Source organism: Natrix helvetica (genome assembly GCF_964273705.1).
Source record: "Natrix helvetica genome assembly, chromosome: 5".
Lineage (NCBI taxonomy): Eukaryota > Metazoa > Chordata > Lepidosauria > Squamata > Natricidae > Natrix > Natrix helvetica.
Genome location: NC_138551.1, coordinates 106,164,338 through 106,191,440, shown reverse-complemented (window position 1 = coordinate 106,191,440; position 27,103 = coordinate 106,164,338). Strand labels below are relative to the sequence as shown.

At 44.0% G+C, this 27,103-nt stretch overlaps 1 protein-coding gene across 1 annotated transcript in view; it reads left to right on the top strand.

Annotated features, from left to right (window-relative positions):
• Nucleotides 1–27,103, top strand: part of ANK3 (ankyrin 3) — a 197,476-nt gene that overhangs the window by 132,312 nt on the left and 38,061 nt on the right. The window contains exons 24-30 of the mRNA XM_081954513.1: nt 1,649–1,772; nt 6,716–6,818; nt 8,249–8,355; nt 15,096–15,320; nt 21,736–21,890; nt 23,954–24,165; nt 25,608–25,815. Of these exons, the coding sequence (XP_081810639.1) occupies nt 1,649–1,772; nt 6,716–6,818; nt 8,249–8,355; nt 15,096–15,320; nt 21,736–21,890; nt 23,954–24,165; nt 25,608–25,815 (1,134 nt within the window). The remainder of the gene's footprint in view (nt 1–1,648; nt 1,773–6,715; nt 6,819–8,248; nt 8,356–15,095; nt 15,321–21,735; nt 21,891–23,953; nt 24,166–25,607; nt 25,816–27,103) is intronic.

Below are 27,103 nucleotides of genomic sequence, written 5' to 3'. Positions count from 1 at the left end.
GCTACAGATTGCTGCTTTTGGTCACCCTTGTCTCTTGCGATGAAATGTCCCCAGCAGAAGCTCCTGGGGAAAAAATGGAGAGTTAGGATTCCGCCAAAGTGAGGAGAGGGTGGGACTAAGGAAACATTCCGTGATTAAGTAAGATTACAGAGCAAAGCGGATGGCCCACCACAAATCTCTACATAAAGTTACACCCAGAATCTGAATCTGGAAAGAGAAACTCCCCAAGCATTTCTCTGGTTGGCACCAATCTGGACTTCCAATGTAATTTAAAAGCAGTGAGGACAGGTTTGGGAGGGGGGGAAGGGAGAGAGGGAGCAGGCTAGGAGAGATGGAAGCAGAAGGAGGTCCTGTGAAAAGCCAAATTTTGAAGAAGGAGATGCTTGCTGGTTTTTGAGCCTTCATAACGCTGGGCTACTGTATGGGCAAAACAGACCTATGACTGTCCTAGACTGCAGGGGTCTCCAAGCTTGGCAACTTTAAGACTTCTGGACTTCAACTCCCAGAATTCGTCAGCCAGCTTTGTCAAGCATTAGTGGCTGAGGAATTCTGGGAGTTGAAGTCCGGAAGTCTTAAAAGTTGCCAAGGTTGGAGACCCCTGTGCAAGAGAATGTTCATTTTCATTTAAAAGTGATCACACTGGAAAGAAAAAGATCAGATTAACAGCTGGAGCCACCTGGATTGTACTTGTGGGGAGGTACCAGCCTAAGCAGGAGATTCTGAAGTAATTAATATTTCTAAACTTAACCTTCAGGGGACGGATTATAAGCCAGGGAGCGGAAGAATGAAAGGAAAAAGTTGGTTTTAAAGTTCCTTAGATTTGGGCTGAGCATCTGGAGGCCAAGAAGCCCACAGGAGATCACCTTCTAAGGTGGTCAGAAAGCAGCTGCCCAGCTGTGTCCCTGTTGTGAGTTGAGGTGAAACATGATACAGGGACCCCTTTGCCTTTATTAGGTGTTCTGGATGTCACCTCCTTTGTCTCTCCTTTTTTTTAAAGGCTGTTGTTCACGATGATGATTAATCCATGAGAAACACTAGGCTCAATCTCATGCGTGAGATGCATAATGCTCTCTGCTTTGGCATGTACACAGAGAAGGGCACTTTCTATTCTTTATTATGAAGGAAGATTCCTCTCTTTTTTTAAAAAAAAATTTGGGGACATTTTCCAAACATTAAAATCACAATTACACTTTTACAGCTTTCTGTTATTGGTATTTCTTTTTTCTGATTTCGGGTTTTCCATTTTCCATTCTGTTATTTTATACACATTCTTCTTTGTTTCACACTTTCTCATTCTTACAATATATACATCTATATACAATATTTCCATCTCTATTGCTTTCTAAATATATGCCCTCTCTTTTCATTGTGTTTGCTATGTGTCCCTTATGCATTGATTTTACATCTCTTTTCAAGCCAGTTATACCACCCCCCCCCCTCTCTCTTTTTTTTAACAAGGAAGAAATAGATAATGGTTGATGTTTATCACCCTTCAGCAGGCCAAACTCTGTGTGTGTGTGGTTGTGTGTGTGTGTGTGTGGTTGTGTGTGGTTGTGTGACTTTTATTTCCTAGCAAGGGTTTTAAAGCTGGACACCCCAATGTTTTGGGATATGCTCCTGAGTTCCACTCCCTGTTTTCTGCCGGCAGGTGAAGATGCAATGACGGGTGACACGGACAAGTATCTCGGACCGCAGGATCTCAAAGAATTGGGGGATGATTCTCTGCCTGCCGAAGGATACGTGGGCTTCAGTCTGGGAGCCCGGTCTGCCAGGTACGAGCACGCTCTCCTCCTTAAGCATCTTCTTGCAGAGAACATGGCTTTCTGCAGAAGTTCATTCAAGTCCCGTAATGTCACGGTTGCTTCCAGCCTTTCAGTGATGCCTTCATTGTTTCCGTTCATCTCTGCCTAGCTTTTCGCCAGAGTTCTGCTATGGCCAAAGAGGACCTCTATGACCCACCTCTTCCGTTCCACCACATTCAATAGGCCCATTCATTGATTCAGGTGAATGAATCACCACTTCTCCCGGGTACCTGCTCACACCCCAGAGCCATTAGAAGTTTCCTTTGGAAACAGAGGAGACCTTTGTGTGTGACTCCCATAGTGGAGCCACCCAGGCCCATTTCGACAGGTTCCCCCCCCCCTCCAAAAAAACCCTGGTTTGTTGGATGTCTCTGAGGTCATTTGGTAGTTAATGGCTTCCTTTCCCCCCAAAGAATACATTATCATCCCCATGGATCATGATCACTGTCTCAATTTGTTTGCCAGTTGCTGCCTCACTGCCAAAGCCCTTCACCAACTTTTGTTTCGAAAGGAATGCGCTGCTTTCTTGCAAGGGAGGGAAATGGGTCATGGGCTGCCCTCTTGCCATGGTGGGATGAGCAAAAAGCCCATATTAGGGAGGGAATCTTCCAATTTGCTGGGCTTGAAACCTATGAAACCATCATTTTGAAGATGATTTTCTCAGTTCGGAAAGAGGAGTCAGTTTACAGGCGGTGGAATTGATGTGAGGCTAATAATTAAACCCTCCCTAGCTCTGCCCCGAGGACATTTTCCTATAGCTTAATGATTGCTTGTAGAAAGTCCTTTCATTATCTGACAGCGAGTGGCATCTTCCCCCAAAGGCACAGTGTGGATGGGAGTGAATTTTGGGGGTGGTTCCTGGGTCTGCCTTGGTCCAGAAGCATGTGTCCCCACTTAGCCCTTCAGACTCTTCCTTCATGGGAAACTTTCTGATTTATGGAAATTGTTTACCCCACTATTTCTCAAACCTTCCCAACTTACAAGATGTGTGGACCAGCTGGGGAATTCTGGGACTTGAAGTCCACTCACACTTTAAAGTTGCTGAGTTTGAGAAACACTGATTTTCTCAATCGTATGTGAGTTCAGCCTTGCATAGCTCTGCCAGATAAACAGAAGTCTTTTGGATTTCTTATCCAAATAGTGTAACATTCCACTGGTGGAGTTATTATCCAGGCTCTTATTCCACAAAATGTAAACTGTGGCTTCAGTTGTTTTAACAAAGAATATTTCAATAGTAATCTAGGGAATAGTATTTACTGGAAGAACGAACAATGAATGAACATATGCACACATCCCAAAGATATTTATGGAATGTTAATCTGTCACTTCCCTATTCTCCCTCCCTTAGGATCAGAGCTGCTTAGCTGACTTTATTGCTCTTTGGTAGAACCTCAAATTTTAACTGGTTCACCTAAGATGAGCACAACTGTAATAAAGCAATTCTTTATATTTAGAAACACTAAGCGACAAATGCAAATTGTGATCAGAACCATTTAAACCAATAGCAACTATCATGTCACTTAGTTTACCTAAAATAGGTGAATCTTGAGGGTTTTGTTAAGGACCTAATTGCTGAAGTGGACTTCACTTCCATTTCAGAGTTGCAAAGCTCCTACACTAAAGCCTTTTAAGTCTTGTTAATTAGCATTTTAAATTGGCTTTACATCTATGTTGGCTGAAACTGATTGGTAGAATGTAAGTATTGCATTAATTTCTTCTATCAGCAGTCAGGCGACAGTAGCAGAAGTGTTGGGACCCTGCACAGATATTTTGGGGCAGCCTCTTGACTGGAGCCCTCAGAAGACCATGGTCAGGTTTCTTCTGAAAAGGCGAGAGCTGACCATCCCTGACCATTGCTTTCCTGATGGCCTTGGGATGCAGCTGACCCAGGAGGACATCAATATGATGTATTGGGACTGTCTAGGAGAGCTCAGCCCATCTAAAACCTGTTGCAACCTTCTATGAGCACCTCGTAAGGATACTGTGCTAACAATTGCCTAACAGTTTCATGGCAAGTGGTACATACCTTAAATGCATCCTTCATTGATAAACAGGGTCACACTATTCTCTCTTTAGCCCTTTCCTTGCGTAAGTTACATGTAAGGGGTCTCATAAAAGCTTTCGCCATAAAAATAAACTAAATGAAGGTTGGAGTGTATTTTAGGAAGAGCCATGTCAGTGTTATTTGGCAATGAAAAGGTTTTGCCCATAAGATCATATCAGAAAACAACTAGATCTCTGCTAGTGTTCTTCAGTGGTGACCTTATCAGTACATCATTCTTACCACTAAACCATCTCCGAACAATTAACCTCCTCTGAGGCTTAACCACCCACTCAATTTTGACAGTATCAAAAGTAGACTTTTGCATAGACTCATGAAGTCTTCATGCCACTGGCTATGGGGGCTCAGTCCAGGGGGGGATTTGCGGTTGAGCAGCATCTAGTTCTCCAGCCTGAGAGCTGTTCGTGTCATCCCACAGGAACTGAGAACATGACAGGAGGTTGTATTAGGCCGGAAATTGTCCATGTAGCCAAATCACATTGATTCCCATTGGAAGTTCTCCAGGACTACAAGCAGAGTGTTTCCCCATCTTCTCCTACCTAAAGTTCCTTGGATGGAGATTTTATGTAGCCACCTGGATTTTTTTTCAGTAGATGGGCATTTACATATATTTCTTTAATAAATAAACCATTAAAAACCAAAGAATTTTGTTCTATCACTAAGTGGGAAAATCAACCAAAGAAGCTTTTTTTTTCTTTTTTTTTTTTCTTTTCCCTCCCATTCGGTGGCTATGTCATCCAGCTCTGGCACTGTGCTTATTTTCCACTGATTCTTTGCTTTCTATTTCTCCTCCTTTTTCTTCTTTTCCCTTTTCCCTTTTCCCTTGTACATTTCTAAACCTAGTCCTAAAGTCAGGTAAGGAAGCATGGCCGCAGCCTGGTAACGTTTCTCTGATTTTTGCCATTTCTCATTCTCCTGCTTGCTTGTGGTTTTCTTTGCGTTAGCACCCCAGCATATCATGGATTCTCGATTGCACCCAAATAATGCTGTTTTCATGACTGCAGTGAAATGCCCTCGGGGGGGGGGGGGTTATTATAGCGCTTAATGGCTTGATAAGATGGATGGCTTTAATAATCCACCAAATTCTCCACTTTTTCAAGATGGTGGCCAATCCGTGAGATAAAAATTCTAAAAGCGACGGGGTTTTGTAGAAAATCCAATTTGTGAAGGTTTACTGAGAAGTGCAGAGTGCATGTCATTGTCATACACTGTTAAGCCACTTATGCATTCTTATTTTTTTAAAGTTAGCCCCCAGACATTCTTCTGTTTGCTGAATGCATATTATTTGACCTTTTTCTTTTCTTCCTTGCAACAGTAAGCATTTTTTTTTAATGTGGCATGTCTTCTAACGTTTGCTCTATGTAACTTCCAGGATTAAAACGTGCATAGTCTTTGTTTTGGTGGATTCTGATTGTTTTCCTCCAAACTTCAGGAGAAGATGCTAGGTTGGCACATTCATCCCATTGTATCCCTTGCATACAATGAAGAGACAATCTTATCAGGAGACGGATGTCCCCCTTCTGCCTCCTACCTCACGCCATTGTCCACTGGGCTAAGGTCTTGGACTCACTGCTTCTAAAGGGCACCCTCCTAATCTTAACCCTGGAATTTGAACCAGTTAATCTCTGAAATCTTGGCCCGTGATCTCTCCTTTCTTTCTGATAGCCAGTTCATCTGAAAGGCCTGAGGTTGCAATGGGCTGCCTCTGAGCAAGATGCTTTTCCTTGTTGTGGTACACCTGGCTAGGTAGCTCAGTGGCTAAGACGATGAGCTTGTCGATCAGAAAGATCGGCAGTTTGGTGGTTTGAATCCTAGTATAGGTCTCCTGCGTGAGCAGGGGGTTGGACTAAATGACCTCCAAGGTCCCTTCCAACTCTGTTACTGAAGTGGAAGTCCAGAGTGTGCTTCACGTGCACAGCCATTCATCAGGGGGCAGGATCCCTTTAAGGTTAGGGCAGTCAGTTCTTAAGGTGGGCTCTTCCCTTTTGAAGAAGGCCAGGGTAGCCTCTGTGAGAACTCAGTTCTTTAAACCAACATGGAAAGATTCTCAATAAATGGATGAATTAAACTTCAGAATAGAGCTATCTTAATTAATGGGGAAATGGTGTTTTTTTTCTATGCTAACCAAAATATTTCTAAATCGTTTCTTGTTTTACAAACTCTTAGCTGTGCATGAGATGCACACAATAATATTTGTGTGTATTGCAAAATAAAATAAATCCACAGTCCTTAGTGCCATCATTTGGAAAGGCAAAGTAAATCATTGACTAAAGAAGTACGTAAGGGAAGAGGTCTAGGCTAGAGAAATTGAATGGCAGTTTTGAGAAAATTATCCTAAAGCTTGCATCTGTATAAGTTTTGGAATAAAACTAAATTTGGAATAAATCATAAATTCAAAGTTATTACATTGCCCATTGAAATCAATCATGGTTATACTTTACTTGAATTAAATAATTAAATAATACAATGGTAATTGTACACTTAGTGTATATCGGACTTCAACGTGCATTTTTGCCACATTCAAGTAGATGCCCTCTGATTTTAAATGGATAAAATAGCTGTTAAGGCAGCTCCTAATTTCTGCTGAGAGACAACATCCGAAGGCTTCCTTTGTCTAAATGAAATTGCCAGAATAAATGATGAAACTCTTCAGACTTTGTCAATGGAGGCAGGAGGGAATCACTAAAATCTTCATGGAAAGTATACTTGTAGCATTTTTAAACTCTTCCCACACCAGTTACAGGTGGTTTAGGGACTTGAGCTTACTCCCTGGAAGTTGCATGAATTAATTTTTTTTTTGTTCATCTCATCCTCATCATCACACTCTCTGATAAATTGTAAATACAACCAGCCTCCGCTCCTTCAGTTCGGATAGGTCCTACACCTTGAACAGAAGCTCTTACGCCCGGGACAGCGTGATGATTGAAGAACTTCTGGTGCCACCAAAGGACATGGTGAGTTCCTTGTGACTCTGGCTGGGAAGAAGGAGGGATTTAAATACACCCTTTTTGCAGTGCTTCATCTTGATTGGACTGGGGCTGTCATCCTTACCAGTCAGCACACCCTGGGCATGTTTCCTGGAATCTTTAGCTGAGCCAATTAGGGGAGGAGGAGATGGACAAGACATTTCCTCTTTATTTTCTTATTATAAATAATTTTTACAATTATTTATTGTATTGTACTTATTGCTTTAATCCAATCAGTTCAAGCCAAGACTTGAGGTTTTTGGCATAAATTTGTGACATACCAAAGTGAAAATGCCCTACAACAGCGATGGCAAACCTTTTTTGGCTCGCGTGCCATAAGGGGGTGGGAGCGCACGTGGGTCGTGTGCGGGTGTGCCGCATCCATAATGCAACACGCAACCCCCCCAGTGCGCATGCGCACATGGGAAGCACTCCCCCCATTTTATGCATGCTTTTTTCACCCTCCCCAGGCTCCAGAGGCTTTACAGGAGTCTGGGAAGGGCGAAAACAGCCCCACCCCACCCCAGAGGCCCTCCGGAGGCTTCAGGGACCATCAGGAGGCTTCCCTAAAGCCTCCGAAGGGCAAAAAAATGACCCTACGAGCAAACCGGAAGTCAGTTCCCGAACTTCCAGTTTGCCCATAGGGCCTGTTTTTTGCTCTCTGGAGCCTGTGCCAGTCATGCTGTGTGTTGGGTATCTGTCCCTTGCCTCTTAACATTGACAGGTTGTTATAGGTGAGACATCCATTATTATAGCATAGGTCAGCAACCCTGGAGCTGCATGTGGCTCTTTCATCCCTCTGCTGTGGCTCCCTGTCACCGGTCGGCTCCACAATTGATAGGGCTTTCAGTTAGGACAGGTAGAAGAAAAAGGATGCTGCACTAGGAGGAGACTCTATGGTGGGGGAAACAGACTTCCTGTCGGCTCCAGAATTGAATGGAGGGATTCCATTTAGGACTGTTGTGGCTCTTTGAGTGTTTAAGGTTGCCGACCCCTGTCTTATAGGATAATATTATTGCAGTGAAGCAATTGCTGATGAGTTTGATTCCATTGGCTCATAGAGGTGGGGTTTGGTCCCTGGGCAAGAGCCTTGAATGAAATCTCTTGTCCTCCTTGCATTCCTCTTCTGACAGAGGAAATGGTTGGGCATTGTGTGGGGAGATGTAGGTCCAAAACCCCATTCAACCCAGAGATTTGGGAGACAATCACTGCATAATCACCTTAGTGTTACAACAATGGTAAGTGGAGAAGGGAGGTTTCTTTGGAGGAAAGATGTCAGACAAAGCTAATCAGAGAGAAGAGCAGAAGAGCATTTATTCCAGAGAACCTTTCAAAGACTTGATTGTGTTAAAGCACAGAATCTTTTTTTTTTATTTCTTGGGTGAATTAATTGTTTCTTGTTGGCCATGTCTTTGAAGCCCCCAACATTACCTAGAGAAGTGGACTCGGATTCCCTCCGGCATTACAGCTGGGCTGCGGAGACCTTGGATAATGTTAATCTTGTGTCTAGCCCCATCCACTCAGGGTAAGTAGTTTGGATACTACCCTTCCTTCACTCGGGGTGAAACCAGGCAGCGGCTTGGAGGAGAGGGAATAACCTATTCACAGCGACCTTCCTTGACATACACTTCCTCCATACCAACTGTGGAATTTGATATTTAATGTTATTGAATGTCTACACCACCATTGTGCAGCCACCAACACAATCACACCAAGTAATCAAGAGATACAGAACAGGAAGCCTAGCAATAAAGTTGATGCTTCTGATAGCAAAACAATGAAACTAATATCTTCAAAAGATTATTTTGACCTGCACTTGGGCACCACTTCAACAGCCCAGAGCAAGAGAGAGACATATCAAGATAAGTAATTAGATGGCTTTTCAATTAAACATTTAAAGCCATGAGTAGTCCTGTTCCATAATTAGGCAATCCTGATTCATACCAGAGCCAAACCTCTTATCTTGCTCTGAAATTAGCTGCTGGGATTAGAAGTCAAAACATTTCTCCTTCTAGTCCACAATGCGGTAAACATGTTTCAGCCATGACAACTGGGTGTATTTGGAGGAACTGAAATAGTTGTGAGTTTCTTTGCCTTGGATGTATGGAAGAAGCTTTTCATTTCCTGTATATCTAGAGATAGATGATAGATTGATAATAGATAGATAGATGATGATAGATAGATAGATAGATAGATAGATAGATAGATAGATAGATAGATAGATAGATAGATGATAGATGATAGATGATAGATAGATAGATAGATAGATAGATGATAGATAGATAGATAGATGATAGATAGATAGATAGATAGATGATAGATAGATAGATAGATAGATAGATAGATAGATAAATAGATAGATAGATAGATGATAGATAGATGATAGATAGATAGATAGATGATGATAGATAGATAGATAGATAGATAGATAGATAGATAGATAGATAGATAGATAGATAGATGATAGAGACAGACAGATACAAATGCAAATTCTGACTCCATTCCTCTAACTAATAAGAAACTTGGAAACTGCTTCATATGCTAGTAGAGATGTGTATGTTCTGCTCATGGATGTGACTGATTTTGCTTTATAATCTAACACTTTGTGCTTTGTGAGCCAGAATCAGTAGAGAGGGAGGTTCAGAGCACACTAGTATAGGATCACAACAAGGACTGGAACTCAACCTCCATGTTCATCTGCTGACTTTCCCCCCACTGAATAACTCTGAGCTCAAAAGTTGTGACTTTTGATTTAAAACTATATTATGGAACACAGCTATCTTATAAGATGGACATCTGATCTAGGGGTTCCTTTTAAATACCTGCACCAGTTGCATTAACTGTTGCAAAGAAATTAGCATTGATACTTAATTAGACTAGGTGCATGACAGAGAAATAGGTAGGTGTCAACAAAACAGCTCAGGTTTCATGACTTTCAGTTCCATTTAAGCAAGATTAAGATGATTTGATTTCCCAGTAAATTGAAAGATATATTATGCCTTCCAAAAAAAAAAAGGAAATGTATTTTTCAAATGCTAGTAATAATCCTCTCAAAGTTTTTGAAGACTATTTTTAAATGTTTAGACATGTTTGCTATAATTACAAGGTAGCTTCCATTTCCTCTTCTTCCCTTCTAAAGTGTATCTATAATTAGAGCTAAAAGCAAAAAATAATCTTCCTACCACCAAATCAAGATATGAACGAGGCTTTTAAAAAGATATACAGTACAGCTTTATTCTTCGGGACCTTTCCTAATCTTTGTCAGCCTTGTTTACTGGCTTATCCCAAATGGACAGCTTTATTTAAATTCATTCCAGGAATACAGAAGTCTAGAATAAACTCTCTGGTTCCACCAAATGTCAACATTGTTTGAGGCACTATTAATATGGTGACAGTCATCTTCTTAGGTGATGCATCCAACATGCATGAAATAGAGATTGGGCAGCTGCATTTGAAAAGGGGCAGTTCTTTTCATATCGCTCCGAATGAGATTACTTTGCTTCCTTCCCCTTAAATGTCAACTGGGAAACATTCCTGCAGCATGGAAAGTCCATTTTTATCTCTGCAGGGCTGCTCAATCTCTAGATTCCCACAACAGGTTAAATAGTTGTGAATTGTGCGAGATGGCAAAGACGTGGCCACAAGCGAGTATCGTTCCTTCCCAATAACTCCCACCGTAAGGATTAACCAGCCAGTTCATAGAACGGTTTCCCCCAGCACCAGCTGTTAAAACCCGCACTTCAGACACCAAAGACCAGCTGGGAAAATACTTCTTGGCCATACAAGATGAGAACTCTGTAGAGCAGCGATGTCTAACTCAAGGCCCGGGGGCCGCATATGGCTGGCGGGGGGGGGTGCTTAGATCTGGGCTGCTGGGGTGCTGGAAATAGCAAAGGACCGGCCCACAGTACCTCTGCTGGCAAAAATGGGACGTGCCCACCCCCCTCCTCCCCGCAACTACTTTTGGCCTCCAGAGTGCTCTGGGAGGCTATCCTTGACAGAGAAGGTTATAAAAGGGAGGAAAAGTAAAATATTTTACCTATTGGGCTTGCAGGATTCTGCTACGATAGTTCTAGTCTTCCTATGGAGTCAGGTTCTTGATCTGGTTTCTCTCTCTCTCTCATAAGGTGATCAAGTAGATCAAGTATTTAAAAAAAACCAAAATCACAGAAATGTACTCCTTTCTATTTTTATAAGTTTATAAAACCATGTCTGCGGAGGTGCGGTCCCGTGCCACGCCCACCATGGCCTCATCCACCCCACCCGGCCTTCCAAGGTCAAATCCAATCCTGATGTGGCCCTCAATGAAATTGAGTTTGACACCCCTGCTGTACAGTGTTCCGGTAAAGGGGGCCTGGGGAGCGGTCCCAGGGGTGGGTTCCTGCCGGTATTACTGCCAGTTATGCAAGCAAAAAAACTTGCTCCGCGCGTGCATGCATATGCACCTAAAAAGGTCTGCGCATGCGCACAAAGTTAGAAAAGGAAAAAAAATAGATTTTTGCAATGAAGATTGTTCTGTGCATGCGCAGAACTGAAAATCAAGATTGCACCGATGACGAAAAAACCAGTTTGGGGGCGTGGCAGGCCAAGTTACCACTACCTACTCGGCCGAACCGGTCCAAACCGGTAGGAGCCCACCTCTGGGCACGGTCCCCAAATGGCTCTCAGGCCCAAGTTGCTGGCGATCAAGAATGCACTTGCCTTCCCCCCTCAAGCATGTCCATTAAACTATTCAGTGTCACTCTTATATCTGAAATCCCTTATAGTTTTCCCGCAGAGGTAAAAGTCAAGCGTTAGTGGCCTTGCACTGTTAAGCCTTCACTATTTTCCTCTAGAAATTGGAAACTCCTAGTATCCAGGCATCCAAACAGTCAACATTTGAAGTTTTGGGCCACTTGTTTCTTTTTCTGTCTCTGGCCTTGTGCGATTTAAGTTAAACACGTTCTATAGTCCTTCAAAGTTCTTGATCATCTACCACCCTATTATTGTTTTTTTCATTTAATTGGATGTTTATTGGATTTTTCCACGATACTTTTTAAGACTAACCATGATTTAGGATTCAGATGAAACCCTAAAGTGTGACTAATTGAAACTGGCAGAAAATGCTTCTAATCTCTGCACGAGATCCAACATATACAGGAAGAGAGAGAATCAGTGCTAATCTATACAAGTGGTAGGACTACAGCCCTTTGCTGCAAATGCAGTTTATCATGAACATTTGCACTGTATTTTCTCCTAGACTTGTGCAAGATCAATAAATCATTGGTTGGGAGTTTCAGCCAGTAGGGGCCGAGATCAAACAACAAGCTAAGCCAAAATCAAACATATGCCCTCACAATAAGGCATTGTTTCAGATAATTTGGGTTGTCAAACATTTAAAATACTGGCTCTCATAAATCAACTGAACATCCTTTGCCATCGGCGTTACATCCTTGAACATAACCCAGGTTCCAAGAATGTTTGCGCAATGCAAACCAATCCTTATTTCTTCCTATCCCCTGCCAGAGTATGGATCGTCATCTCCATCCAATTTCTGAGCAAAGGTTTTAATATCAGCCAAATGCATATCGCTATCGCATAATCTCTTTCGCTTTTAAAACAGGGAAATAACCCCCACCTCTCTCCACCCGCTAGGGCCCAACTGAAATGCTTTGCTTTTGTTATACTGCCTTTGTTTATGATCGACATTTTTGTTGCTTGCTTCTAATAATCTCATATTAATTTTTCCCCAATTTGCTTTCTAAATTATTTTGCAGCTATTCCTCTCCACTCCCACAGTATGATTCAAGGTGATGACGCTGTCTGTGACTTCTCATTTTGCCTCTCTGTGTGTTTATTTTATTTTTCCTCCCCAGTTGCAATGTCTGTAGATGTTTCAGTGCGTCTCCAGTCTTTCCACCTTCTGCTGTGGACTTTCCTCCTTTGTCTACTTGTTGTCTTTATTATTGTGCTTTAGAAATTGTTCTGTAACTCATATCATTAGTCTGACAATGATTTAGATAGTCACTAACTCTTGATGTCATTTATACAAACTGCATGAAAAAAATTATCATCTGATGTCTAGGAGGACTGATAGACAGGTTAGTTAACAAAGGGTCATGGGCATGTCAATCGGAAATACTAGAGGAATTGCTGAAGTCTCGTATTTGCCAGTGAGGCTCTATGGAAGAGAAAGAAACTATTCCTAAAATAATCAACACTCAAACTGCAGCTTGCTTCTGTGGTCTTTCTAGCTAGGCATAGTCTCACATTCCAGGTACTTGCTGAGCTTGAAAAAACAAGCCATGATCAGCTCTTAACCATGCCTGTATTCACATTTCACATGACCAGTGTTGTTTAAGTCAAATGGTCAGAGAGAATTATTTAGCAAACGCGCTAAAAAATCCTTCAGATCTTGCAAACTTGGGGGAACTTTATGGATTAGACTAAACAAACCAAAAGAGAACAATTTAAAAATAAGCTGAGTTCTTGGGACAGGTAAAGGTTTGGGAAGGGAAGAGAAGTTCTCTTCCAGAAAACCTCCCGCTGCACTGCAAGTCCTGGAGTTGACTCCCCAGGAGTGAAAGAGAAGTTCTGAGCTGCCCAGAGTTGCACCTGGGTGTGTGGGCAACCATCCAAATCTTTTGAAGAAATCAAGAAATCACTTTCCCAGCATAGGGGAGGGAGGCCAGGTTGCAGCCTCAAGGCAAAAGATAAAACACATGTGACAAATTGGCAATTTATTCCTGGGCAGAAGAAGCACCATATTTTTAGAGTGGCTTTTGGTTTTTTTGGCATGCTTCCATCTTTATAAATTCAATATCGGTCCTTTTTTAAAAAATCAAGAATTTGAAGGAAGCAGCTTTTTAATCTACAATCACATTGAGATTTTAGGCCTGGGAATGTAGAAAGGATAGGGGAAAAGCCAACAACAACCTTGCTTTAGAATAATGTGCAAAGCAAGTTAAGGAAGCAAGGAATAAGCAAACAAACCCAGAACAGTTTAAACTCTTCTTTGAAGTAGGCGAAATGGAAGCTGCAGTTCTTTTGCAGAGGCAGCTCCAATGGCGAATGGACTATGGAAACTAGACAGGTCCATGTTGCTTTCTGAGGAACTGTATGGAAGTGGCCTGCCATTGCTTTCATAGGAGCTCTCTTGACCTCTTTCAATAAATGTTATTAAATCCAGCAGAGCCTGAGGGATAGATGGATTTCATGGCATATGGGCTTCTGATTGTGTCCCCTTCCATTTGAGAGGAGTGAAGGGAACACACAGGGCGATAACTTGCTCACGGAGCATCACACCTCTGCCCTGTCCAGTTTGAGAAAAACTCATTCTCAACTGCCCCGCCCTGCCTGGTGTGGCTCATTGGTCCCATCAACCTGCCTGATCTTCAGGCTGGACTACAGTAAGACCTGGAGGACAGACACCAGGAAATCCTGGAGGAACTGCAGGGTAGTCTGGAAGGATGAAGGTCAGTCTTGAAGATGGCAAGCCACTTTCCTAATAGTTCTTTATCACTAAGGAAGCCCACCTGGATGTCCATGAAGTCACCAGGAACTGCGCTTGGCTCAAGGAGGTCTTAATTTTTGTCCTCTGAGTTCAGCAGACTGGGAGGAATTTTTCAAAAGAAAGCTTTCAGAACATCCTCCATGGGGCAGCAATGGGATCAAAGTTGGCTGCTTCCTTTAAGAAACCAACTATGAGGAACTGCGATAGAGCACAGAGTTCAGGTTGAAGATGAGAGATTTAAAAGAAAAAAGGAAGGAGACAGGTTTCTTCAGAAAGCCTTTTTTTTAAAGGGGAAAAAGATGTTGTCACGCATCCACGTTGCTCTGATAGTTTCTGAAGAAATAGAGTGTAAGGAACTGTTAAATGATTAATTGCACACGCTGATAAGGCATGACTCATACACTGATACCTTCACTATAGGAGAGCCTGTGCAATCCTTAGCCATGGTGTCATGCAATCATGGGATCAAAATAAGAGAAAATAAATGCCCTCTTTCTCCTCCAGATAATCTCCCATGCAAAGAATTATCTGTACCCTTAGCTGAGAAATCAGCCGTCCAGTTCTATCCAAATTCAGCCCCATTGGTTTTGGCTGCTCCAGGGAGCAGAGTGGTGGGCTCCATGTCACCTCCTTCTGAGTAGACCTGCACCCAAATGGTGCCAATAAGTGCCGGCTGTTCTCAGAAGGCTTTTCCTTCTTGGTGCATTAAGTTGGTGTTAGAGATCTTTTGCTCCGTGCCAGCTTTTCCTGACGCTTGCCCATTCCTCTTGCAGTTTTCTGGTCAGCTTTATGGTGGATGCCCGGGGGGGCTCCATGCGTGGCAGCCGCCACCACGGCATGAGGATCATCATCCCGCCACGCAAGTGCACGGCTCCCACCCGCATCACTTGCCGCTTGGTGAAGAGAGCCAAGCTGGCGAGCCCGCCACCCATGGTGGAAGGAGAAGGATTAGCCAGCCGGCTGATTGAGATGGGGCCTTCCGGGGCACAGTTCCTGGGGTAAGTGGCCCTCTGGGCTGATCACTCAAGTGGCTTCTCCTCCTTAATCAGTTGGATCCTTGCCTTTCTATTGTGATCACCCTCTGCGTGTGCGTTGACTTGTTTGTGATGTGTGTTGCTTCACTGGAGGCCAACTCCCCATGGAGCCCAGAGGGAGCTTCTCTTGAGCAGGTGGGATGGGATGGAAGGCAGAAAGGGGGACGTTCAGCAGAGACCTCCCTCTGTCATGGGCTCCAATCAGCCTTGGTAGTGCTACCCACCCAAGTGCAGAGCAGCCCGTGCCCATAGACACCCTGTCCCTTCTAAAGAAACATTCTCTTCCAACTTTCCTCCTTCCTTGGCTGTTGCCCATCAAGAGCAGAAGAATTAACCTGCAAGTAAGCCTACTATAGCTGTCAACCTCCGGCTCCTAATTTCCCCTCTTGTTTTTCTTCCTGCTGCATGGATGCTACTAGTAAACTGCATCTTCCCACCAATCCTCCCCTTTTAATTGAGGGGGAGAGCCTGGTTAGCCGAGTCCTGCAGCTTGGGCCTCAAGGGACCAAATTCACTGGGTAGGCTCTTTCTAAGCGAAGATATCAACTGTCTGCACCTCTTTTCTTGTTTTCGGTTTTGACTTGCTTTTTTTTCCTGGTTTTGTGTTTTGATCATGCCCATCTCTTTTACGTTCCCTACGACAGTTACAGCAAAAGCTTCCCGTTGGTTTAAATATCACAGGCAGTGAAATCATAATGGCTTGATGATAGTCTAAACGTGGCTCCCGTTCAACTGATCTTGTGCTTTGAGCATGTTGAATTCACGGCAAGCATTTCTGCTTTCATAAGTTCTGTGCTTTTTCTTATTTTTTTTTAAAAAAAGAACAGCTTTTACTTATAGCCTCGTCTACATTAACTGTACCTTTAAAAAAGAGAGATCCACCCCAAAACACGTGTTTATTTTAATCTTGCTGGTAGAATTATTGACAAGTCAGTTTGTGGAGGAAGAAGATGGCCAAAACTAGGTCATTTTCAGCAAGTAATATTTGCAATACAAGGATGGCCCAATTCAAACCTAAGATGGTGTCAGGCCAAAGGAACCAAGAACGACTCCAATTCAAAGCAAATAAACGTTGAGTAGTTTCTTTATTGCTTTGCTCATCAATAGACAGAATCTTGCCAGTCTAAAGCACTTATCTGCAAGACTACGAGATGTACCCTGCAATCTGGTGCATGGGGGTGGGTGGGTCTGCCTTTGCCCTTTTCCTGCAAATTTCCAAGTTTCTTTGTCTCCTTGTTCCCTGGAAAAAGCCCCCTCCAGCTCCCTTGCTAAGACCTCGCATATAATTCAAATTCTCGGGAGAAAACCCAGTTGGGAAGATGCTCCTCATTGTTTGGGTTGGTGGTTGCATTACAGGCTACACATGGAAGCCGAACCCAATGGAATAGGTTGGGTTTGAAGAAGGCTACCAAACCCGTTCCCCAATTAAAACTAAAAAAACGATCGTGTAGATATTTAAGTTGCCTGGAGAAACTTGTTGTGTGAGTGTGAATGCAGCCAGACAATCCTTGAAAGGACGAGGAGTGGCAGATTGGTTAATCCTATCAGCAAAGGAGGAGCTTCTGCTCCATATATTAAATGCCTCCCTGTCTCCATTCCAGCTCTTCCATATTTAGTTGCATATCTACACACACTCTCTTTTAAATGCTAATCATTAATATATGTATATAATTTATACATTTATATGTGTGTGTGTGTGTGTCTAATTTACAAGTGTTTATATTTATAATTCACACGCACGGACACTACCCCTTTGCACTGATCTGAAAAGAATTCATATTTAGAATCGTTAAACTCCTTAAATATATGGACAGCTGGTATTCCACAGTTGTGAAACTTAATCTACCCTGCTATTCCAAGCCCTCTGTTGAGTCCCTGTCCTACCTTCCCTGTGAGTTTTGTTTCTATTCATGGACATAACTATGTGGCCTTTATCCAGAGAGAGACAAACCAACAAAGATTGCATTCAGAAAGTATTTGTTGGTGTGTTTCAGTATTTGGTACATGGGGAGCACCGAGTTAAATTAGATTACCAAATGCAACAGCCCTTGGAAATGTTGCTGTTTTCTTCCAGTCATATAATTTGGATAACAATCTGTGCTGGGGGGGGGGGGGGAATAAGAAAAGGCACAATTTAAATAGAGTTACTGTAAGAACCTTTCCATCTCATGGCATTAAGCATGTAAATAATAAAATCAGTGGTGTAAAAGAGGATAAATTAATTGGAGGGTGTCCTAAAAATGCTGTTGTTTGTTCCTAATGCCCTAGTTGGAAATGCAGAAGTTGGAAATCTGTGTCCCATCCTGCTTATTGATTGACTGTTCTCTGCCTGCTCCCAGCATGGTCAGATGCTCGGTGGTTGTAAAAGATGATGAGTTGTCATTGTTTCCCACCGATAAAGCTCAGTAGGAAATTACTGAAATATATTAAAGCTGCATAATCCGTAAATGCTTACCTTTCTGTGATTACATTATTCATGTAGGAAATGAAGAGGGTGCCTCTGCTTAGTTCCCACACTGGGGTTTGCAATTCTGAGTTATGATGTCCGTTACTTACAGGGTGTTGGAAAAGAGGGACAGGACTTAGATAACTCAGGGTGTGCATACACAGGGGTGGGCTTCAAAAATTGCAGTAATGGGTCTGCTGCCCCATTGCCGGGTGGGCGTGGCCTAGTCGGCCTCCTGCACCACAGTGGGGGGGGCATTTTTCACCCTCCCCAGGCTCCGGAGGCTTTTCTCGAGCGTGAAAACTGCTTCCCCGGGCTCCAGAGGCCAGAAACAGGCCCATTTTTGGACTTCCGGACCTCTAGTAGGTCCGTTTCCACCTCCCTCCCCGAGCCTCCGCACGGGCCTTGCACTTACCTGGCATGATAAATGGGCCGTGAGGAGACTCCTGGGAGGGGTGGGGAGGGGTTAGTGTGGCCAGCCAGGGGTGGCATTTGGGGGTTCGCCGAACTGGGCAGAATCCTATCTAGAGGATCACCCGAACCCGTGCGAACCCCCAGCAGCTCACCCCTGTATGCAGCTACACAGGACTGCTGTGTTGTGTGACTCCGCAAGTCACCTGTTTCTTGATATTTGGGGAAAGAGCCAGAGGGGTGGGTTGTACGTAGCTGACCAGTTTCACTCACTTTGGCATGGTAAGTTACAACAATGGCAGATAGGGGTGTCCTCAGTGAATGGTCAAAAAAGAGAAGAGAGCAGACATGATGTTGTGACAGTTAAGAGTTTTGATGACAGCAAGAGCCTTGGTGGCTCAGTGGTTAGAGTGCAGTACTGCAGGCTATTTCTGCTGATCACCGGCTGCCAGCAGTTTGGCAGTTCGAATCTCACCAGGCTGACTCAGCCTTCCATCCTTCCAAGGTCGGTAAAATGAGGATCCAAATTGTTGGGGGCAAGAGGCTGACTCTGTAAACCGCTTAGGAAAGGCTATAAAGCAGTGTGAAGTGGTATACAAGTCTAAGGGCCATTGCTATTTCTATGGTGGCCCCATCTTGGCTTTTTTGATCATGTCCTGCCCTTGCCAAGACAGAGCTGCTCTGTTACAGCCATCAGCCCATGGCAGAGTTCCTACTCAACCTATTGTAGTCTATTGGAAGATGGTCCTAGAAGAGGAAAAAGAATCTGGCCAGCCTCTCATAGCTGGTCAACATTTAATTTCAATTGTCCCCCTTGAGCCAGGGACTGGTCTTAGGTTTTTTTTTTAATATTACAGAATTCTAATGGTATAAGCCCCGTGGAATCCCCATGCATCATTTGGACAGCCATATAAATGTTGTTGAGTAAATAAATATCTGGGTTGTAAAATAGCTTTGGAAGTTGGAAAACATCTCCAAGAAGAAGCTTGCCGATCTCCCCCTTGTCACAAGCCTCATCTTTTTTATAAAACCAGCTGTTCTGACCTAGGCTTCCCCAGCAGCTCAAAGCCAAGTCCTCATCCCGATAAACCCCTTTTATTGAATATACAGTGAATTCCTCTCCAGCAAAGTCTTTCCCCTCCCAGTCTTTCAAGATAGTTCACAATTACCGACCTTTATCAGGCTTGGAGAGTGGCCAGGCCGATATCTTTCAGAGTCCACCGCAATACTTGGCAAGAATGCAGGAATGAATTCATTGTCTCCTGCAAACTCCACTCCCCTTTTGCTCCTCTTTTATTCCCTCTGGGAGGGGCCATTCATCATCCACCTGTGGCTTTACTCCCGAGTTGGCCCTTCTTCCTTAGCTGTTCCCTTTGTCTGGCAACTCTGCGCATGCGCACATTGGGAACAGGCTCCAGCCGTTCGTCTGCCTCACTGATGTCCCACTCTGAAGGCAGCTGATAACTGTCAGATGGCCCTAGCCCCCTCTCTGCCTCTGATGCAGAGCCCTCATCAGAGCCTTCCCCAGACTCCAGGACTGGCCCATGTTCTTCCCCAACCTCCTCACTGTCCGAATCTGCAGCCAGCTCCACTGGCCACTGGTGGGCCACAACACCCACAGGAGATTGCATAAAGGAGAGTTACCTTGTGGCGAGATGGGCAGCCAGCAAATTTAATAAATAAATAAAAATGAACAAATACATAAATAAAAGGAATGGGAGGAAACCAGGGTCCAAACATCGGGTGGTGGGTCCCCGATAGCTCAATCCAGGATGTGGTTATAATGGAATGAGCCTCCTGGAACTCAGTGGGACTGAAGCATCTCATTGCATCTTCTGCCTTTTAGTTGCAGTCATTCCGTTGCCTGATTTCATCTTGAGCGTTTTGCTGAGAAAGCGCTGCTCCCCATCCAAGAAAAAAACCAGAAGTAGCATGTCTGCAAGGTGGCTCTTCTCCAAGAGGCTGTTTTTCAGGGGGGGGGGGTTTCTTTCTCTGCAAAGTGGGAAATCCGTGGGCTTCAGCACAAACCACCTTCTTGAGACTTGCACAACCTCTCCCTGTTTCCCTTCTGGGCAGTTCCTAGGCTGGGCAGAAAAGAGAGGTTGACATGGTCCCTTCCTTCCTTCACCAGGAAACGGAGCCTGTTATTTTGCACCTGTGTCATCCCTCTTTGCAGAGAATTTGGAGGCACAGAGTGAAAAGCATCTCTCTCTCTCTCTCTTTCCCTCCCTCTCCCTCTTTCTCACCCTCTTTTTCTTCTCCCCTCCCCTTTTTCTCCCTCTCTCTCTTCTCCCTCTCTCATTCTTTCTCTATCTCTCTTCCTCTCCCTCTCTCACCCTTTCTCTCTCCTTGCTCTTTCTTTTTCTTTCTTTTCCCTCCCTTTTCTCCCTTTCTCTCTTCCCCTCCCTCTCTCTCTTTCTCTGTCTCTCTTTGCTCTTTCTTTTTCTCTCTTTCTTCTCCCTCCCCTTTTTCTCCCTCTCTACCTCTTTCTCTCCTCCCTCTCTTTCTTTTTCTCTCCCTCTCCCTTCCACCCCTCCTTCTCCCTCTCTCCCTCTTTCTTCTCCCTCCCACTGTTCCCCTCTCTCCCCCCTCCCATCCCTCTTTCTCCCTCTCCCTCTCTTTTTCTCTTTGTCCCCCATCTCCCTCTTCCCCTCACTTTCTCTATCTACCTCCTTCCCTCTTCCTCAGTCTCACCACCTCCCTCCCACCCTCACCCTTCTCTCTCTCTCTCACACACACATGCTAACACTGAGTAAATTTTGCATTTGGGATAAGGGCAGGACCAGCCCTCTCTCTGTTTGCCTACTCAAAGACACCCATCTCTCTATTTATCTGTCTCCTACACGTCCACCTAAATTGTGCGCCACAAAAGATAAAGCCAAGCGGGGACTCTTGGGAGCTACTGAGTAAAATGATGGCCTCTGTGGCTCTACTGATATCCGTGGCCAAGAAAGGGAGAGAGCTGGGAGAGTCTCAAGAGGAGGCCAGGCAGTTACTGGATAAGATTCTCAGTCATTTGGGTTCTTTGCACCGTGTTTTTCTTTTCACGCTTGCCCAAAGCAGGAGAAATTATGAATGCAGAAAAATATACATATATATATTGTCACGTTAACATCCATTGCATGATGTAGAGCAGCTCAGGTGCAGAAAGCAGCTTTCCTCGAAACTGACATTGTCACAGCAGATCTTTCTTGCCAGATCACATCTCCTGATTATGACCCTCTTTCTGCATAAGCCACTTCCAAAAGTTTCCTTTCATTTGCTTGTATGTATTTCTGTAACTTCTTGTTTTTGTGTGACTCGGCCTTTGCCAGCACTCCCGCGTCTGCTTTCAACCTCAGTTTGGCGTTGGGGTGAATAAAATGGTTACTGGCAGGTCAAGCGGGAAAGGTTTCGTGGCTTTGCCAATTGTTAATCGTTTGCAACCAAACGACGAACCGAGCCCGTTTCCGACCCACGGAGACACAGCTGCCGTGGGTAGAGCCTTCCGGCCTCAGTGGCTTTTCTCTTTCTTTGATGCAGTCCAGTGGTGGTGGAAATCCCCCATTTCGGATCGATGCGAGGAAAGGAACGAGAGCTGATCGTGCTGCGGAGTGAAAATGGGGAAACCTGGAAGGAGCATCAGTATGATAGCAAGCACGAGAACCTCCTGGAGATCCTGAATGGCATGAATGAAGGTAATGGCAAAGGTCCCTGGCCCAAACGGAGACGGTGCCAAAGTGAAAAATATGTACCGTCCGTCCCTTCAGGACCATCGGAAAAATGTAGAGAGGAAAAAAATGGAGCAGATTTCTCTCTCTCTACAGATTTCTCTTCTGGTAGAAACAAAGGATGGCCATTTGACCATCACAATTACAATTTTTGCTATCGTGTTTTTTTTTTTACAACTTTTGATATTTTTTTTAACACGATGCTGACGCTTTATCTGTTTGATACTTTTGTTCTGTCTGCAACAGGATTGGGCTCCCTAAGCAGCACAAGTAATATTCTCTAACGTAGGGGGCCCCCCAGCCTTTTGGACAGTGGTGAAATCCTATTACCCTCCTGCCCCCCCCAGTTCTATGGGCGTGGCTTGGTGGGCGAGTCATATGACTAGGTGGGCGTGGCCAACTTTTTTTTTTCACTTTCAGATTTTTTTTTGAATTTTAAAGCATTTTTTCCTTGTCGCTTCACCCAAACCGGCAGGGGGAAAAATGCTTTAAAAAGCTTTAAAAAATAGCTTGCGACAATCATCAGAAGTTTTTTAAAAAGCTTTTAAAAGCATTTTCTTCCTGCCTATTCACCCGAACTGGCAGGAAAAAATTTCATTAAAAAGCGGGGAAAAGCCTTCCGACAATTGCGTGGCTCACAGATGAGCTGCGTGATCCTCAGAAGCTTTTATTTTACTACCGGTTCGCAGAACCAAGGACAATGGGCCCTACTGGTTCGGCCAAACTAGGCCGAACCGGGAGTATTTCACCCTTCTTTTGGGGCCCAGGGACTGGTTCCATGGATAAAGGTTGTTTCACGGACAGGAGGGGGTGTGGTTTCGCATGTTGCCTGCATTCAGCGGAGGAGGCTTTGCTTGTTTGCGCAGCCCGATTTCTGGCATGACGTGGCACAGTGCTGGTCCACAGACTGGGGTGCTGGGGCCCCTTGCTCTAACGTTTCTGGTTTTCTCCCTGGATCACTGGTGTTCTGAGCCCCTACTTAGGGAGCCTCCAAGAACACATCAGTCCTTTCTGTGAGAAAGGGCTCCTTCAAACAAAGACATGTGTAAATAAGCATTATGCCCTGAGCACTCTCCCAGCTTTCTGCTTCTTTGCTTCCTGCTAAATATTCCCCTCACTTTTCCTTTTTAAATGTTAAAGCCAACATGGTTTTCCTGAGTGGAGTACCATCTACTGGCCAAGATAGATACTAAAAGGGACAATCTAGCAGATATTGCAGGAGGAGAGTTAAAAAAATCAGAAAGAGTCAGGCAGATTGCAAATGTTATTAAAAGACTCAGCATTTTTTTTAAAAATAAGCTTGCACAGTTTCAGCCACTTAAGATTTATTTGGATGGATATTGCTACTGAATGTGCTTGTCCAATGCTTCGGAGTCAAATAACGTGATTTTAAACTGTAAACCCAACTTTTAAAAAATATATCCTGGTGTATTGTTACTGAAGAATCTGGATATGCCATGTTTCCCCGAAAATAAGACATGGTCTTATTTTCTTTTGACCCCTGAAATAAGCGCTTGGTCTTATTTTCAGGGAGGTCTTATTATTTTTGAGGTGCAGGAGGTGGTGAACATGGTCACCTCAGGGCTGCTCTGTGTTGCAATGTTTTTGGGGAAGGCTTATTTTTGGGGAGGGCTTATTTTAGCGCATGCACTCAATAACCAGACTGGGCTTATTATCCGGGAAAGTCATATTTTCAGGGAAACAGGGTACTTTTTAAGTTTTAACAATAAATTGTTAATTTACTTGGGGAGAAAAGTACAATGTTAATTAAATATAATGTCCGTTCCGGAGTCCTGTAATTCTTCTCTGACTCAAAGTTCAAGCAAACACATTCTGAGAAAAGGCCTAATAACCAAGCTTGAAAACAGAAACGGAAGAAGTGCTTGTGAAACTAAATCCGCCCGCTTCAAAGTTAATTCAGGGAGCTTTGAGGCTGACAGAGTGAAGGGGTTCTCTGGTGGTGATGGTGGTGGGGGAAATATCTGAGTGATGATGTGGAGGTGAGTCCTGAAGCCCTTTTCCTTTCCTAGAGCTGGACAGTGTGGAAGAGCTGGAGAAGAAGCGGATCTGCAGAATCGTCACCAAGGACTTCCCTCAGTATTTTGCAGTGGTTTCGCGAATTAAGCAAGAGAGCAACCAGATTGGGCCAGAAGGAGGCATCCTAAGCAGCACCACTCTGCCTCGGGTGCAAGCTGCTTTCCCTGAAGGCGCATTGACAAAAAGAATTCGAGTGGGCCTCCAGGTAAGGGAGCTTCTGGTCTTGAGAAACCTGATGGAGAAGACTTGAGGGCCTGGCTGGCTCCATTCAGGCACAGCAACCTCATTTCTGCACACCTTGAGGGGAAGGTCCCCTCTTGAGTCCAGTTGCATCTTGGTGAGCAGACAATGCAGGACTTCCTTCTTGACCTCCCATGGAGAGAGAGACGCTGCAGCTGTCGTCCGGTCATCTCCCTCAAGTGCAGCTTCCTAAAAGTCCCACAAGGGATTTTCTCCCTCTTAACATTTTGTTAACCTTTTGAATCTTACCCAGCATCTCAACTCTGTTCATAATGAAACGAAACACTGTATTTTCTTTTATCGACACATGGATAGAAGAATTTTTGTTCTATCTCCACAAGGAGATTTTTTTTAGATTCCCCCTTTGGTGGTGAAACTGATTTAATTTACACTAAGTAAATTGAAACAAGGGCTCGGCATTAATCCGCATTCATTGGACTAATACCTGTCATGAATGTTTATCGTTAAAGCTGAATTCAGGAAAATTTCACATCGCCTACAGAAATGATACAATACATGCTGTTTTTGAGGTTCTGGAATGGTGATTCATGGATCTGGAAAAGCTAATGTTATATTCTATGCTGTCATGAACAATGTGTATCTCCTGCTTAACTGTATTCTCAGGATGGATTTTTAAAGGATATTAAGAATTGTGTGCTTCTCATACGTGGGGAATGACCCCAAAATTTATTCTAGAATCCTGGAAATAGAGTCTCTTAAGGGGTTGTAACTAGGTGTTTAGTGGGATGCGGTGGCTCATTGGCTAAGACGCTTAGCTTGTCGATCAGAAAGGTTGGCAGTTTAGCGGTTCAAATCCCTAGCACCGCGTAATAGAGTGAGCTCTCGTTACTTGTCCCAGCCAACCTAACAGTTCGAAAGCAGGTAAAATGCAAATAGAAAATATAGGAACTACCTATGGTGGGAAGGGAACAGCATTCCGTATACCTTTGGTGTTTAGTCATGACCTGGGAGACATCTTCGGACAGTGCTGGCTCTTCGGCTTTGAAACGGAGATGAACACTGCCTCCTAGAGTCGGGAATGACTAGCACATATGTCCGAGGGGAACCTTTACCTTTACCTTAACTAGGTGTTTAAGGTTCAGGAGTTTTGGGGCAACTTGGTCAGATCATATATTTATAGTATAGCATCATTTAGTGCTTCACGGAGGAAATTCGATGACTATCAAAAACCATCCTGAGAAAACCAGTCCCATATTGTGGCTCAAGGATATTGTGTAATCACTGAAGTTGCTAAGATTTGATCATAGCTTATATGAATATGTTTAGTGAGTTTGACAGGAGACGACACAGCCTTCCTTCTCAGTTTGAAAAAAAAAGAAGACAGCTCACTTTTTCTGGAAAACAATGCATATAGCCATTGAAAAACCTTTCTCGAATTAATCATAGGCTCAACCAGTGCAGGACGAAATGGTTAAGAAGATCCTTGGCAACAAAGCCACTTTCAGCCCCATTGTCACCGTGGAGCCCAGAAGAAGGAAATTCCATAAGCCCATCACAATGACGATTCCGGTGCCACCACCCTCTGGGGAAGGAGTGACCAATGGGTACAAAGGCGACACCACACCCAGCCTTCGACTGCTGTGTAGCATCACAGGTGAGAGACCCAGCAGGGCTGATGCACTTCCTTAGGATGAGCTGCACACCCTCTGGCAGCTTCTTCCAATGGTCATGTGACACACACACACACACACACACACACACACACGAACACTGGTTAGTCATGGGTGCCTCGGGCCACTTCTCCTCAGCCCCACTGTAACTAGGGTGAGCAGGATGGACTGAAGCTGACGTGCTTGCTTGGTTAGAATTTCAGGCCAACCCAACTCCCCCTTGATATCAGGATTACTTCCGATCTCCGCTCCTTCCGTGTAAAGCTCAAAACCCACCTCTTTCAACTGTCTGGCCTGGCTCAACCGTAGTTTATCCTTTTCCTCCTGACAGTCCTTTTTTAAATTGTATTATTATTTCGGGGTATTTTAATGACTAATTTAATTTTTATTATTATTAATGTAATGTATTTTTAATTATTACCTCCTCCATGCATGTATGTATATGTATGTATATGTGTGTATTTTTATGTTTATATGTATGTATGTATATTTTATTGTATGCCGCCCCGAGTCCCTTGCGGAGAGGGTGCGGCTAACAAATTAAATTTCTAATTTCTAACTCCATGGGAGGCAGGAAAGAAGGAGGGCAGAAACTCCAAGAAGTTTGCTGAATTGAAGCAGGGGTGTCAAACTCAATTTCATTGAGGGCCACATCAGGGCTGGGGTTGACCTCAGGGTGTGTGTGTGGGGGGGGGGCAACTAGGTGGGTATGGCCAACCAGGGTGTGGCCAGCTTGATGCCATTCCCAAAACTGCTGGCATGTTTCCTGTTTGCATTGGGTAGACCAGGACAGCTCTGCGGTCCGGATTTGGCCCATGGGCCTTGAGTTTGATGCCCCTGTCTTAAAGTTTACATTTTCTGTGTTCCTTCTGCAAATTTCTGACTGAAGCTTTTGACCTTTACACATATTTTCCTTTCAGCAGAGATCAGATTAAACATTTTGCTGAACAGTATTTAAAATATTTTACATTTTTGGAGTAAAAGAATCTCCCCCCCCGCCCACCCCCAGTTACTGTCTCTTGCTATCATCTATGCACAAGCATGTCTCTAGACTTTCTAGGTGTCCTTACTGAGTGTTGCTTTTGGATGTTACCCAGAGACCATATTTACCAACTGTTTGATTCTCTTTGTTTTAGCATCTCCTTAGTCAGCTACATTTATTTCGAGGTTGCGGCTGCGTTCCTCCCAAGAGGGTCCTCACAGAGACCCCCCCTGTGTTTTCCCTCCCTGGCCAAGGCCTATCTCCATCTTCCACAGGCAGGGAGTGTCTGA